The 16,452-nt window shown below is 45.7% G+C and overlaps 1 protein-coding gene and 1 long non-coding RNA gene across 2 annotated transcripts in view; one reads left to right on the top strand and one right to left on the bottom strand.

Moving 5' to 3' along the window:
• Nucleotides 1-8,814, top strand: part of LOC309336658 (uncharacterized protein) — a 30,546-nt gene extending 21,732 nt beyond the window's left edge. The window contains exon 4 of the mRNA XM_081852783.1: nt 6,526-8,814. Within this exon, the coding sequence (XP_081708909.1) occupies nt 6,526-8,318 (1,793 nt within the window). The 3' untranslated portion in view covers nt 8,319-8,814. The remainder of the gene's footprint in view (nt 1-6,525) is intronic.
• Nucleotides 1-16,452, bottom strand: part of LOC309337390 — an 80,907-nt gene that overhangs the window by 30,135 nt on the left and 34,320 nt on the right. The gene's annotated exons all lie outside the window — the stretch shown is intronic.

Genomic DNA, 16,452 nt, shown 5'->3' with positions numbered 1-16,452 from the left:
GCCAGGCGAGCAACTAATGGAAGTGCCCCAACCAGACCCACCCAAGGCGTCAATAGCGATAGAGGTGGTGCTATAACTCCCAAATGGACACCCAGTCAAGGTGAAGGCAATGCTGGATTCAGGCAGCTGCTGTAATTTTTTTAGCAAGGAGTTCGCACTAGAGCACCAACTCCACCTGCTGCCACTTGATTTTCCTCTCCAGGTCACCACGATAGATGGCAGGGAGCTGCTGGGAGGGGAGGTGACACATCAAACCCCACCAATGAGAATGAGGGTTTCCAGACACACAGAAACCATTGCCTTTCATGTGGCCACACTGGCGGGACCCCCGATAATATTAGGCATGAGCTGGCTAGTGCTACACGATCCAGTGGTGGCTTGGCATCAACCGACAGTCACCTTTGGGTCAGCTCACTGTTTGGAACACTGTCTAGGGGGAGAAAGCCCAGGTTGAGGTTGGCCAGAGTGGCAGAAACGACATGAAGCCAAGAGGAGAGGTGCCGCCACAGTACGCTGACTTACAGGAGGTCTTCAGCGAAAGGGAGGCAGACAGGCTGCCACCACATAGGCCCTTTGACTGCCAAATCAACCTACTCCCTGGGGCGCAGCTGCCAGTGGGTAAGCTGTATGCCATGTCGGACAGGGAGATGCAGGAGTTGCGGAACTTTATTGACAAGAACCTAAAAAGGGGTTTCATAAGGGAATCTAAGGCAGTGGGGGGCAGCCCTGTGTTCTTTGTGGACAAAAAAAACATGGATCAGCCCAGGCTGGTCGTGGACTATAGAAAATTGAACCTCGTATCGGAACCCGTGACCTTCCCAATTCCCAGAATTGATGACATTCTAACTCGGGTAAGGAAGGGGAAGATCTTTACCAAGCTGGACCTCAGGGGAGCATACAATTTGATTAGGATGAGGGAGGGGGACGAATGGAAAACCACCATGTTTACCCCCCTAGGGGCCTTTGAGTACCTGGTCATGCCATTTGGATTACAGTCAGGCTCAGCCTGTTTTCAAAGCTTCATGCACCATGTGCTGGGACCCCTGCTGTACAAAAACTGCGTAGCATTTCTGGACGACGTCCTGATCTATTCGGACAATGAGAAACAGCATGTCCAGGACGTCAGGGAAGTGCTGAAGAGGCTGCAGAAGCATCAGTAGTGGGTCAAGCTGGAGAAGTGCCAATTTCACGCCAGAGAAGTGGAATTTCTGGGATACAAGTTGTCGGACAGGGGCTTAGCCATGGACCCCAGCAAGGTGCAGGCAGTGCTGGAATGGAAGACCCCCAAAACACGGAAGGATGTGCAGAGGTTCCTCGGGTTCAGCAACTTCTACCGGAAGTTCATCAAGAACTTCGCCCACTTGACCGCACCCATCACGGATTGTCTCAGTAATTCATACAGGGTTGAAAGCATATCAGCGCATGAAATGTGGATAAAATATCACTCGTAAAAGTCAATTCAAGAACTCACCGCATGGTGAATAATAGAATGGTAGATTAGGAATCTAGTCCAACCCCTGCCAATGCAGAAACAACCTCATTTCAAGCATCCATGACAGATGGCCCTTCCAACTTCTTCTTAAATACCACCAATGAAGGAGAGTCCACTCCCTTCTGAGGGAGTTCCTTTTCACTGCTGGCTCTTGCTATCAGAAGGTTCTTCCTGATCTTTAGGAGGAATCTCATTTTGTGTTGCTTGAATCACCTCTTCAGATTCATTCATGACCTTGAGAAGGACTTCTGTAAGTCTGAGAATGTCCAGGGGATTGGACCATGCTCTATATTCAGGGGGGAACCCATGGAGAGGAGTCTGATATAGGGCTTAAGTCATCTAGGCATTGGTCAGATTGTCATAATTACAGACATACTTACTGGTTTGGACGGAAGTGATTCTTATTCCGGGGAAGTGGTGACTGTGAGATTACAGGCGCTCTCGCCAATATTATCCAACCGTCCAGTAAAACTTTGACACAGCAGACCAATAGTTTACCCGCTAAGGTTGATGTATTGGGAGTTTAGGTTTAGGGCCGTGTGGTATTGCTTAATTGTATGTGGGGTCCCTATAAAGGGAACTTCTTCATCTAGGTAGGAGGGTGACTGGTCAAGTTACCATCAGTTGAATGCAACATTTAAGTTAGATTTTAAAAAATGGATTTGCAGAACAAAACTCACAGTTTGAAAGGGATTTATTAGGCTCCAGGGTTAAAATAGTATCTAAAATGTATAACATATTATTTGAGTGGCACACAAAGAATGCAATGATGAAATCATCAGTGACAATCTGGGCCAGAGATGTAGGACACAACATTGACTTTGCTTTATGGGAACAACTGTGGAAAGTAAATTTAAGGTTTACAGCTTGCTACACGCTAAGGGAAAACTTCATGAAGATGATGCAGAGGAGTCAATCAAGATGATCCAGGGTCTGAAACCAAGCCTTATGAGGAGGGCTTGAAGGAACTGGGAATCTATTTTAAGTGAAGTTTGCCGAAATCTACACTTGCGACATGGGCTGCCATAGGTCCAGATTTTCCCGGACATTTCAGCAATTTCCTCCCAGACGCTACTTGCAGTTCTGAAAATATGGCAACCATATCTACATACAGTGGTTTTCAAACAGCTTAGTTCCTGAACAACTTTGAACTCGAATGCTGCAAACCTGGAAGTCAGTGTTTCAGTTTGCGAACTTTGCTTCGGAAGCCGGATGTGCTCCTGAGCTTCTGTTTTCACTGTTGCGCTGCTAATTTGTGTCCCCCTGCATTGTAATCAAAGCCTTCTTCCTTCTGTTTTCACTGTTCTGCTGCTAATTTGCATCCCCCCATTGTAATAAAAGCCTTCCATTTCCAATTGTAGTGTTCTGAGGTGATACTTGGAGCTTATATTTGGTGCTTTTATTTTTGCCACAAAAAATTGCGTTTTTATTTGGCTTTTTGTGACTGTGACTTGTTCTTTGTTTTTGATTGATTGTGTGACTGTGACAATGTATAAAACCCCCCATCCAAACAATTAAAATTAATTTTAATTTTAATGTACAGTACTGTTTTCTTTATTTTATAGTACAGTACATTGATTATTGCTTTCATTTTATGGATCAATGGTCTCGTTAGATAGTAAAATTCATATTAAATTGCTGTTTTAGGAGTTGTTTTTAAAAGTCTGGAACGGGTTAATCTGTTTTGCATTACTTTCTTTTTTAAATTTTTATTTTATTTTATTCGAGTTCAGGATTTTTTACATACATATATTATCTGCTTCCAAATTTTACATTTCCCGTACAATTTTTTTCGAAACCCCCCCCCCATACCCATTGGAAGGGTTCAAACAATTATCCTCAGCCACGGGCATAGCGTCTTTAGTTTCCACCAAATGTCTTTTGTTCCAGTAGTTGTTTCCTGTGACATGACTGCAACAATGTCCGACTGAATTGTTGTTGTTTAAACAACATTTAGTCATGTCCGACTCTTCGTGACCCCCTGGACCAGAGCATGCCAGGCACTCCTGTCTTCCACTGCCTCCCGCAGTTTGGTCAAACTCATGCTGGTAGCTTCGAGAACACTATCCAACCATCTCGTCCTCTGCCGTCCCCTTCTCCTTGTGTCCTCCATCTTTCCCAACATCAGGGTCTTTTCCAGGGAGTCTTCTCATGAGGTGGCCAAAGTATTGGAGCCTGAGCTTCACAATCTCTCCTTCCAGTTGAGCACTCAGGGCTGATTTCCTTAAGAATGGATAGGCTTGATCTTCTTGCAGTCCATGGGACTCTCAGGAGTCTCCTCCAGCACCATAATTCAAAAGCATCAATTCTTCAGCTCTCAGCCTTCTTTATGGTCCAGCTCTCACTTCCATACATCACTACTGGGAAAACCATAGCTTTAACTATAGGAGGTGCAGTGGTACCACGGGTTAAAAACTTAATTCATTCTGGAGGTCCGTTCTTAACCTGAAACAGTTCTTAACCTGAGGCACCACTTTAGCTAATGGGGCCACCTGCTGTCACCGCCACACAATTTCTGTTCTCATCCTGAAGTAAAGTTCTTAACCCAAGGTACTATTTCTCGGTTAGTGGAGTCTGTAACCTAAAGTGTCTGTAATCTGAGTTACCACTCGTACTAATATGTTTTTGAACTTCTAGGTTGGCAGAAGCTCGGACAGAGCAACAGGAGCTCACCCCGTCGCAGAGATTCGAACCCCGACCTCCCTTGTCCTTCAGATGAGGGTCCCCATCGCCAAAGAGGGTAGCTTCGAGAACACTATCCAACCATCTCGTCTTCTTTCTCTCCTTCTCTTTGTGCCCTCCATCTTTCCCAACATCAGGGTCTTTTGCAGGGAGTCTTCTCTTCTCATGAGATAGCCAAAGTATTGGAGCCTCATCTTCAGGATCTGTCCTTCCAGTGAGCACTCAGAGCTGATTTCCTTCAGAATGGATAGGTTTGATCTTCCTGCAGTCCATGGGACCCTCAAGAGTCTCCTCCAGCACCATAACTCAAAAGCATCAATTCTTCAGCTCTCAGCCTTCTTTATGGTCCAGCCCTCTTCCATACATCACTACTGGGAAAACCATAGCTTTAACTATACGGACCTTTGTTGGCAAGGTGATGTCTCTGCTTTTTAAGATGCTGTCTACGTTTGTCATTGCTTTCCTCCCAAGAAGCAGGCGTCTTTTAATTTCATGACTGCTGTCACCATCTGCAGTGATCATGGAGCCCAAGAAAGTAAAATCTCTCACTGCCTCCATTTCTTCCCCTTCTATTTGCCAGGTGGTGATGGGACCAGTGGCCATGATCTTTGTTTTTTTGATGTTGAGCTTCAGACCATATTTTGCGCTCCCCTCTTTCACCCTCATTAAAAGGTTCTTTAATTCCTCCTCACTTTTTGCCATCAAGGTTGTGTCATACTCATATCTGAGGTTGTTGATATTTCTTCCGGCAATCTTAATTCCGGCTTGGAATTCATCCAGCCCAGCCTTTCGTATGATGAATTCTGCATATAAGTCAAATAAGCAGGGAGACAATATAGAGCCTTGCCATACTCCTTTCCCAATTTTGAACCTTAAGATTAAGTGTGAGTAGTAGTCATTTTCCCTCTTCTGTTACCAATTAAACTATACAGAGTTGATCTCCTCATAAAAAGGAAAGGAGATTCAAAGTGAAGAAAGATATTTAGAAAAAGCTTTAAATTTAGACCAAATTTAGATTGGGGCAACAGCTGATGGGGAGTGTGCAGGGTGAAGATGTTCCTGCTTGTTTCAGAGGAGACACGGACGTTGCTGGATCCTGACAAGAGAGCTTTTTGTAAGGAAGTCAAGAAGGAGAATTGAGGGATCATGGACCCTCTCGTTAAAATTCCCTGTTAGATCATAACATCAGTTTTGAAATTCCATGCCTACCTCTATTTCAGGGGTGGCCAGCTTCCAAGAGACTGCGATCTACTCACAGAATTCAAAACTGGGAGTGATCTACCCCTGTTTTTGAGGGGTTCAGGTCAAAGTTGTTGAGCTTTTATTAGCAACTCACCAAAGGAGCGCTGGGGGGAAAACAGCCTCCAGCCTCGGTTTGTAAGCTCTGTCTTCCATTCTCCAACAATGGAGGGAGGATCCGGGAGGGGGTCAGCGATTGACTGCGATTGACCAAAACCTTGCAGGGATCTACCAGTAGATCGTGATCGACCTGTTGGACACCCCTGCTCTATTTGATGAACCTCCACTATTTGGAAGGAGACCAACAGCATCTGGGATTCTAACATCCACACCGTGAGCCCTGAGTGGAGGGATATCAACTGTTTGTGAATATTCTTTGTCTAGTCATGCCTTTTGAAACAATGACCAGGCTTGTCTGAACCACCCAGGCCTTCTTAATTGTGGGCTTGAGAGTTTTTAGGGAAGTTGAAGTAACTTCTGTTAGGTTTGTTGTTTTGGCTTCTGTTTGCATTTGATTGACCAAAGAGATGACTGACCTTGCATATGGGGTGGATTCCAGGATTGAGCCAAATCAAATCTATCCCAAATGAAAGCCAAGCAATATGTCAGTTAATACCAGCCAACAAAGGCAGTGAAAACTATTGTAAGACCTCACATCTAACTTCAGTCCTTCCTTTATCACAAGCATTCATTATCTTTGTTCAATAATGGATGTGAACCACGTCCCCTTCGCTCTGAGTGGGGTTGGGGTCCGGGGCAGCAATGCAGAGTTAGCACGACTTACCCTAACATGGCAGTGCATTGCTGGGGGAGGGCTCAGGTGGTGGGTTTGATGGTTCTGTGTCATCTGAACCCTGATCACAGTATGCAGGCAGTGTGGCCCATTGGTTTCAAGAGAATCAGGCACCCCTCAGGCATGCTCAAGTGTTAGGGGGTTGAAGATGCCACACATCTAGAATGCCGTTAAGTTAGACTTCAAGGCTGTCCTCTTGAGGCTGAAACGGAGCACTCTCAAGTCTCTTAGTGAGTTGGGGGGGGGCGGGGAACTCTGTTCAATAATCTGGAGCTCCATTTCTTCCTGAGGCGATAATTACCTTTTTTCTTCATTGCAGATGGTGATGAATGGGAAGGGAAGAACAAGGGGGACCACAACAGAATCCACATATCGGAGAAATCAAATAAATATTCAGAGTATGGAGAGAACGTCGGCCAGAGCTCCCAGTCCACCTCCCATCAACGAAAGAGCTTCATTCGGAGGGATAGCCTCACTTCACATGAAAGAATTCACAGAGGAGAGAAATTGTATCACTCCAGAGAATGTAGGAAGAGCTTCAGTCGAAAGGATCATCTCACTTCCCATCAAAGAATTCATACGGGGGAGAAACCCTATCAATGCTTAGAATGTGCAAAGAGCTTTAATCAAAGCGCACAACTCACTTGCCATCAAATAATTCATACAGGGGAGAAACCCTATCAGTGCTGGGAATGTGGGAAGAGCTTCAGTCACAGGCAGAGTCTCACTTCCCATCAAAGAATTCATACAGGGGAGAAACCCTTTCAGTGCCTGGAATGTGGGAAGAGCTTCAGTTGCAGCTCAAATCTCACTTCCCATCAAAGAATTCATTCAGGGGAGAAACCATATCAGTGCTTGGAATGTGGAAAAAGCTTCAGTCAGAGGCAGGGTCTCACTTCCCATCAAAGAAGTCATACGGGGGAGAAACCATATCAGTGCTTCGAATGTGGGAAGAGCTTCCGTCACAGCGATAGTCTCACTTCCCATCAAAGAATTCATACAGGGGAGAAACCCTATCAGTGCTTGGAATGTGGGAAGAGCTTCAGTCGAAAGGACAGTCTCACTTTGCATCAAAGAATGCATACTGGGGAGAAATCCTATCAGTGCTTAGAATGTGGGAAGAGCTTCATTCACAGACAACATCTCACTTCCCATCAAAGAATTCATACCGGGGAGAAACCCTATCAGTGCCTGGAATGTGGAAAGAACTTCAGTCAGAGCAGCAGTCTCGCTTCCCATAAAAAACTTCATAAAGGAGAGAAACCCTTTCAGTGCTTTGAATGTGGAAAGAGCTTCAGTCGAAAGGACACTCTCACTTTTCATCAAAGAATTCATACAGGGGAGAAATCCTATCAGTGCTTTGAATGTGGGAAGAGCTTCAGCCACAGTCGGAGTCTCTATTCCCATCACAAAGTTCATACAGGAGAGAAACCACATCAGTGCTTGGAATGTGGAAAGAGCTTCAGTGAAAGCAGCAGTCTCACTTTGCATCAAAGAATCCATACAGGGGAGAAACCCTATCAGTGCTTTGAATGTGGGAAGAGTTTCAGTCAAAGCCCCTATCTCATAATCCATAAAAGAATCCATACAGGGGAGAAACCCTATCAGTGCTTTGAATGTGGGAAGAGTTTCAGTCAACGCCCCCATCTCATAATCCATAAAAGAATCCATTCAGGGGAGAAACCATATCAGTGCTTGGATTGTGGAAAGAGCTTCAGTCACAGACAACATCTCACTTCCCATCAAAGAATTCATACAGGGGAGAAACCCTTTCAGTGCTTGGAATGCGGAAAGAGCTTCAGTCACAGCCAAAGTCTCACTTCCCATCAAAGAATCCATACAGGGCAGAAACCCTTTCAGTGCTTGGAATGTGGAAAGAGTTTCAGTCACAGACATCATCTCACTTCCCATCAAAGAATCCATACGGGGCAGAAACCCTATCAGTGTTTCGAATGTGGGAAGTGCTTCAGTCACAGATCATATCTCACTTCCCATCAAAGAATTCATACGGGGGAGAAACCCTATCAGTGTTTGGAATGTGGGAAGAGCTTCAGTCAGAGCCACAGTCTCGCTTCCCATCAAATAATTCATACAAGTGAGAAAACCTCTTAGTGTTTGGAATGTGGGAAGAGCTTCAGTCAGAGTGCCACTCTCATGGCCCACCAAATAATTCATACAGAGTTGAAAGCATATCAGCGCATGGAATGTGGATAAAATTTCACTTGTAAATAAGTCAATTCAAGAACTCACAGCAGGGTAAATAATAGAATGGAAGATTTGGAATCTAGTCCAACCCCTGCCGATGCAGAAAAAAACTCATTTCAAGCATCCATGACAGATGGCCATCCAACTTCCTCTTAAATACCTCCAATGAAGGAGAGTCCACCCCTTTCTGAGGGAGTTCCTTTTCACTGCTGGCTCTTACTATCAGAAAGTTCCTCCTGATCTCTAGGAGGAATCTCCTTTTGTGTTGCTTGAATCACCTCTTTAGATTCCTTTAAGACCTTGAGAAGGACTTCTGTAAGTCTGAGAATGTCCAGGGGATTGGACCATGCTCTATATTCAGGGGGGAACCCATGGAGAGGAGTCCAATATAGTGCTTAAGTCATGTGGGGATCCAGGGCACAGTCCTTCAATGGCTGTGCTCGTTTCTCTCTGGTCGGGGACAGAGTGTGGCGCTTGGGGGGGAATTGTCTTTTTTTATATATATAAATATTTATTAAAGTTTTTAAATATAAATGCACAAATAATAAACGATCTTACTTCTATCACAACAATTTCATCACTTCTTTGGACTCCCTCACGTCTCCCGCTCCCATTTACATCGTTAAAATTTTTTTCCAAACAAATTATCAACTTGTTTACAATCTCATGTCCACTCATTCAAATATAATCTAGCACTTCTTCCAAAAAATTTTATATTTTCTTTAGTCTCACTTATCATCAAATTTAAATCTAGTTTAGTGGTGGCCAGTTTTTTATAATCTAGCATCCTTCTTAACATTCAACCAAATTACAATGTTTTTGTAGATACATCTTGAATTTCTCCCAGTCTTCCTCCATCTTCTCTTCTCCCAGATCACGGATTCTGCCAGTCATCTCGGCCAGTTGCATATAGTCCATCAGCTGCATCTGCCACTCTTCCAGTGTGGGTAGATCTTGAGTTTTCCAGTTTTTTGCGATGAGAATCCTTGCTGCCGTTGTTGCATACATAAAAAATGTTCGATCCTTCTTTAACACCTTCTGGCCGACAATACCCAGAAGGAAGGCCTCTGGTTTCTTTGTGAAGGTATACTTAAATACCTTTTTCAGCTCATTATATATCATTTCCCAGAAGACCTTCACCTTAGGGCATGTCCACCAGAGGTGAAAGAATGTTCCTTCATTTTCTTTACATTTCCAACATTTATTATCAGACGAATGGTATATTTTGGCAAGTTTAACTGGGGTCATGTACCATCTATATATCATTTTCATTACATTTTCCTTCAGAGCATTACATGCGGTGAAGTTCAGCCCAGTGGTCCACAACCTTTCCCAGTCCTCAAACATAATGTTATGCCCAATGTCCTGTGCCCATTTTATCATAGCCGATTTAACCATTTCGTCTTGTGTATTCCATTTTAGCAGCAAGTTATACATTCTAGATAGTACCTTGGTCTTTGGTTCTAACAATTCTGTTTCTGTTACAGATAGGTAGCCGTGTTGGTCTGCCATGGTCAAAACAAAATAAAAAAAATTCCTTCCAGTAGCACCTTAAAGACCAACTGAGTTAGTTCTAGGTATGAGCTTTCGTGTGCATGCACACTTCTTCAGATACACTGAAACAGAAGTCACCGGACCTTTCTATATAGTGAGAAGGTGGGGAGGGGTATTACTCAGAAGGGTGGTGGGAATGGGTGATTGGCAGATAGCTGCGATGAGCCTTCTGTTTCTAACTTCTTCTAACTTCTTCTAACTTCTGTTTCTAACTTCGATTTCTCCACCTGGAACCCTAACTTTTTGTCATTTTTAAAAACTTCTTTAATCTGAGCATAATGTAACCAGTCTCGCACCTTATCCTTCATTTTCTCCAAACTCTGCAATTTCCAATTGTCTCCATCTTTTTCTAATATTTCCCAATATTTTGGCCATTTGGCCTCCATATTGGGTCTTTTTCGGGCCTTAGCCTCCAGAGGTGAAAGCCACCTTGGAGTTTTATTTTCCAATAAGTCTTTATATTTTGTCCAGACATTAAACACTGCTTTCCTGATAATATGGTTCTTAAAGGCCTTATTGATCTTAACTTTGTCATACCATAAGTATGCATGCCAACCAAAAGCATTGTTAAAACCTTCCAGGTCCAGTACGTCAGTGTCTTCGAGAAGTAGCCAGTCTTTTAGCCAGCAGAAAGCTGCGGCTTCATAGTACAACTTTAAGTCTGGCAGGGCAAAGCCCCCTCTTTCTTTCGCATCTGTTAATATCTTAAACTTAATTCTGGGCTTTTTGCCCTGCCAGACAAATTTAGATATATCTTTCTGCCACTTCCGGAAGCACTCCGTTTTGTCCACAATCTGTAATGTTTGAAACAAAAACAACATTTTTGGCAATACATTCATCTTAATAGCAGCAATTCGGCCTAACAAAGAAAGCTTCAATTTTGTCCAAGTATCCAAGTCTCTCTTAATTTCAGACCAACATTTTTCATAGTTATCCTTGAATAGACTCAGGTTTTTTGCTGTTATGTTTACCCCTAGGTACTTTACCTTTTTAACCATAGTTAGTTCTGTTTCTCTCTGAAACCGTTCTGACTCTATGTCTGTCAAATTTTTCCCCAGCACCTTGGTTTTCTGTTTGTTTAATTTAAATCCCGCCACCCGACCAAAGTCCTGAATCAATTGTAATACTCTTTTCGTACTAGATTCTGGCTCCTGCAGGGTCAAAACTAGGTCATCTGCAAAAGCTTTAAGTTTGTATTGTTTCGCTCCGACCTGGCTTGGGGGGGAATTGTCATCCCGCCACTCCTTGGTCTGTGGTGTGCCCCAGGGTGTGATACTCTCTCCGATGCTTTCTAACATTTTTATGCGCCCCCTCGCCCAGCTTGTCCGGAGATTTGGGCTGGGCTGCCATCAGTATGCTGATGACACCCAACTCTATCTGTTGATGGACGGCCACCCTGACTCGGCCCCAGACACACTGATCAGATGCTTGGAGGCTGTGGCTGGATGGTTACGTGGGAGCCGGTTGAAGTTAAATCCTTCGAAGACAGAAGGATTAGGTAGATTTATTGCTTTATTGTTTGGCGTCCAGCCACGCTCCCCTGCCAGTCTCTGCAGGTCGTAAAGCAATTAGCAGATAGCAAAGTTGCACAGCATCCGTGTGTGAAAGGGCAGTAAAAAACTCCCACACGTTTCTTCTGTCCTAAGATCACTTTTGCTCAAAAGTAGCATATTTACAAAGAAGAACTTCCATCTGATTTAAGCTGCATCTTCTCCCTCTGTTTGCAGCTACGCAACAAAGCTGCTTTCACTTCCCACTTAGCTCACAGCATTCCAAGCTGCTTTCGTCACGTCCTGGCTTACTTCCCTTGTAAGCGCCTCCTCTCAGGCTCGAGGCACAGAAGGTTAACCCTTCGCTACACCCAACACCCCCTCTTGTCTCGCGCCTGAGGGGAGAATCGACCCTTGGTCGTCCCAAACCCAGACCTTCGCAAAACTCCCCGTGTCTTTGGAAGGTGAGTGGCTTTGTGAACCCATCAGCTAGGTTCTTGGCAGAGGGACAATACTTCAGTGCAACTAATCCCTCCTGAACACTCTGGCACACATTCTGAAAGCGAATGTCTAGGTGTTTAGTTCTCGCCTTGAACTGATCTGACTCTGCCAAATGCAGGCATGGTTGATAGTCCTCGAACACACGTATCGGCAGACAATCCACTTCGCAGAGTTCCTGCACCAAGCAAGCATAGAACTCTACTTCTCTGCACACCTCTGAAAGAGCACTGAACTCAGCCTCAGTGGATGAAAGCGCTATAAGACTTTGCTTCTTGGACCTCCATCCAACTACTGAGTTCCCAAACTTCACCACTAGGCCAGACACAGACTTGCAATCCTCAAGATTAGCCCAATCTGAGTCCACAAAGCAAGTCAGTTTGACTTCTCCTTGTGCTGGCAACCTAAGACAAAAGTCTTTAGTTTCCTGCAAATACCTCAGAACTCTCTTGATGCCATTCCAGGCTTGCACACTAGGGTTTGAAGCTTCCCTGCTCAGCAAATTTACAGCAAAAGCTATGTCAGGCCTGCTCCACTGGGACAAGTACAACAAACTCCCTAGGGCTGACTGAAACACTTCAGTATTTTCGAACGCAGCGCCTTCTACTTGCTGGCTGTCCTTCACAAAACTAGTCTCCATAGGACTTCTCACTCCTGCACGATCACTCATCCTGAACTTCTGAAGCAATTGCTCGATTTTGCCTTTCTGGCTGAGCAAGAAACTTCCATCCAGTGCACGCTCAACACTGACACCTAGATAGGTTTTGACAGCACCAAGCTGCTTAAGCTTGAACCGTTTACCTAGCTCTTTGGCAAACTTCTCTGCCTGTTCATCCGTCTCTGAAAAGAACAGCACGTCATCAACCCAAATCAGCAAAAACTCTTGTGTTGCTCCTGAACCTCTCAAATAAAAGCAACTATCCGCAACACTTCTCCTGAAACCTAGCTCTTCTAAGGCTTCATTCAGGCACATGTTCCAGTTTCTGGCAGATCGACGTAATCCATAGATGGATTTGTGCAATCTCCACACAACATCCTGCCTCAAGTTCTCAAACCCCGGAGGAGGAATCATGTATAGCTCCTCCTGGAGATCTGAGTTAAGGTAGGCAACATCCACATCAAAGTGGTTTACCTTCCAGCCTCTCTGTGCTGCACAAGCTAAAAGCGTTCTCAGAGTCTCCGCTCGTGACGTTGGCGAATACACCTCCGTGAAGTGTATTCCCTTCCTCTGAGTGAATCCTCGAGCAACTAATCTGGCTTTATACTGTGGCTCTCCAGCATCAGTGGGTTTCAAGCGGTAAACCCACCTGCAAGTAACAGCCTGCTTTCCTGGTGGCAACTCTGTGAGTGAGAACACACCTAGGTCTTCCATGGACTTCATCTCTTTGTCCATTGCCCTGTGCCACTTATCTGCTTCTTCCTCAGGTAAACTCTGAATATCCTCGAAGGATTCAGGTTCACATCTGGCTGAATTTACCCAGACGCTTGAAGCGTCGTACCTATCAGGAGGCCTCCTTGTCCTCGCTGATCTCCTCAGTGTGACTCCTGGTGACCCTGCTGCTTCACTGGGTCCAGCTAAATCTTCCTCAACTTCGGTGTCTTCCCCCTCTGACCTGCTGCGCCTCTTGGGCCTTACAGCTGGTCCAGCAGGTGAAGAAGGCTCACTCTTTGGCTCAAACTTGACACTTGCCTGAGGAGGTGTTCTAGGTTCCCCCCTCTGAGGGATCTTGAGCTGTCCCTGCCTTGGACTCTGTTGCTCTGGACCATGGTCCCCAGCAACAAGTTCCTCTTCCTCCTCGACGTCTGAGTCATAGAACGACTGTGGAATCACGTCTGGATTAGCGTGCAGACGCTTCCAACCAGCTTGCTCACAGAACTCAGCGCTGTTGCTGATAACCAATCTAGACTGGTCTCCACTTGGGTACGCAAACTGCCAGGCCTTTGAGCCAGGCTCATACCCTACAAAGATCATTCTTTTAGATCTTGGCTCACCTTTCTTGCGTAGAGCCTTTGGAATAAGCACCCAAGCCTCACAACCGAACACACGAAGGTAGTGTACCCTGGGTTTCTTTCCATGCAGTAAGAAATACGGGGTATTTCCTACACTAGAGTTGTACACTCTATTCTGGGTATGGACCACAAATCTTGTCGCTTCAGACCAATATTTCAGGGGTAGTCCTGCGTCCCACAGGATCGCAGACACAGCTTCCTGCACCGTCCTGTTCCGTCTCTCTGCGACCCCATTTTGTTGCGGAGAGTAAGGAGCGGTCAGTCTGTGGCTAATCGCCTTCTCCCTAAAGAAATCCTGCAAAGCAGAACCAGTGAATTCAGAACCTCTGTCACTTTGAAAACCACGAACTTTGGTGGAAAAGGTTACCTCAACTGCAGTGATCCAATCCCTGATCATTTTAGCCGCCTCCCCTTTCGTTTTCAGGGCAAAGGTCCAAGCAGACCTCGAAAAATCATCAATCAAAAGCAGAGAATACTTCGAACCTCCCAGTGACTCAACAGACATGGGTCCACACAAATCTGCATGAATTAATTCAAAGGGTTGTGTGGTCTGCCTCTCTGACTTTGGATATGAGCATGTCACAACTTTCGCCTGCTTACATGCATTGCAATCTAAAAATTTGTCACAAACATTAAATTTGCACCCTTGTGTCAGCTCTGGTGCTCTCTGAAGATATTCCAATTCAAATGGGCGAAGCGTCGGTGCCAAATATGTGAACAACCATGGTGAGGTGCTACATTCACACATTGGCCCTTCGCATCTTCGGTGTCATCCTCTCCTGTGGAAAAAGGCACATTTACAGCAAACAAATTATCTTTAGACTGCACTGTATGCACGTGTTTCCCATCCTTGGAAAACTCACACTTGTCACCTGCAAAAGAAACATGGAAACCATCGATGAGTAAATCATGCACACTTAACAAACAGTTAGTTAAACCGGGCACTGCATAAGCTTTGACTTCATGCTTAAGAAAGGGACAGAAGAAGAAACCAGTTTCCGTCAGCCTTTTTCTGCTTCCATCAGCAACCGTCACATATTTCTCAGTTTTTACTGTCCTGCAATTCCTCAAAAGACCAGGAGATGGCACCAGCGAGTTTGTGGCACCTGAGTCTATTATTACAGTGAGAAAGTCTCGTTGTTTACATTCCTGGGTCGCCATGGCAACAATTGTCTCACTACCCCCCTCCTTGGGGCTTCTGCAGGTGTCCTCTCTGGTTGTCATGGCAACAGACTCCCCCCCCCCCGCAGGAAGACTTGCCCACGACCTTCACAGCTTCCGTAGATGCAACTCTCTCAGTTGCCTTGGAGACCGTACTTGTCTCAGCGTTCCCACACAACTCTACAGCTCTTATCTCTACTTGCTGCAGGTGGCTGGCCTTGAAGCCTCCAGCTCTTTCCAGCTTCCCAGGCTCACGACGTAAACAACTCTTGGCAGCTTTTGGGGACAGAGGCGTCTCTGAGCTTTCACTGCTCACTGCCACCCCACTACTCATGGGGCTCCCAGGACGTTTTCCTGCACCCCTTCTGGTGGGTAAAGGGCTCCCAACTCTTGGCCTCTCTCCTGGCTCCTCACACAGACACGTTGCAGCATCCATACAGCTTCCAGGCTCAGTAAAAGCACCAGCAGCATTGCCAGCAACAGCAACAGTCCCTTCGCCCCCCTGTGGAGGCTCCCAGCTCCTCCCAGCTGTGTGTTGACTCTCAAGAATGTGGCCGGCGCCATCTTGCCTCTCCCCTTCGGATGCAGCCACGTCTCAGCCCTTGCTTCCCACTCCCGCTCCACAAGCTTCTTGGAGTGCTAGCCAAGCAGCCTCTGGCCTTCCTGCACCCAGGACAACTGGCACCAAATAAGCATCCACATTCTCTGCCAAAAAAGCAAGCACACGCTTCTGCACTTCGCTTTGCTCTGCAGCCCTTTCAGCCTCTGCTTTCCCAGCTGCCTTGTGTGGGGGCTTAATTACTTCCCACAGCTGCTCCCCCGCTAGGAAAAGCTCTGCTTGAAAACTCCACTCCAGCCAATTTTGGCTAGTCAGTTTCTGACATGGCAGCTTAAGCTCAAAGCCATGTTCTCGGGGCTGGGGCTGAGCCATGCTTCCCTTCTCCCTTCTGTGGCTTGAGTACTCACTCATTTCTGCCAACTGGGCGTTCCGGAAGGTTCTGGCATCGAAGCTCCTTCTCTCCATCAGCCTCCTCCGATCTGCCCTCTGCTTTCTCTGAAGCCTTGGCAGTCGCTCAAGCTGACGTTCAGTCCTTTGAAGTCTTCCAAAGCCCTTTCTCACACGCTTCGTGTAGACCCATAACCATTGTTAGGTAGATTTATTGCTTTATTGTTTGGCGTCCAGCCACGCTCCCCTGCCAGTCTCTGCAGGTCGTAAAGCAATTAGCAGATAGCAAAGTTGCACAGCGTCCGTGTGTGAAAGGGCAGTAAAAAAGTCCCACACGTTTCTTCTGTCCTAAGATCACTTTATTTGCTCAAAAGTAGCATAT

This window comes from Podarcis erhardii (assembly GCF_964252035.2).
Source record: "Podarcis erhardii genome assembly, chromosome: 2".
Classification (NCBI taxonomy): domain Eukaryota; kingdom Metazoa; phylum Chordata; class Lepidosauria; order Squamata; family Lacertidae; genus Podarcis; species Podarcis erhardii.
This window is presented reverse-complemented; position numbering and strand designations above follow the sequence as displayed.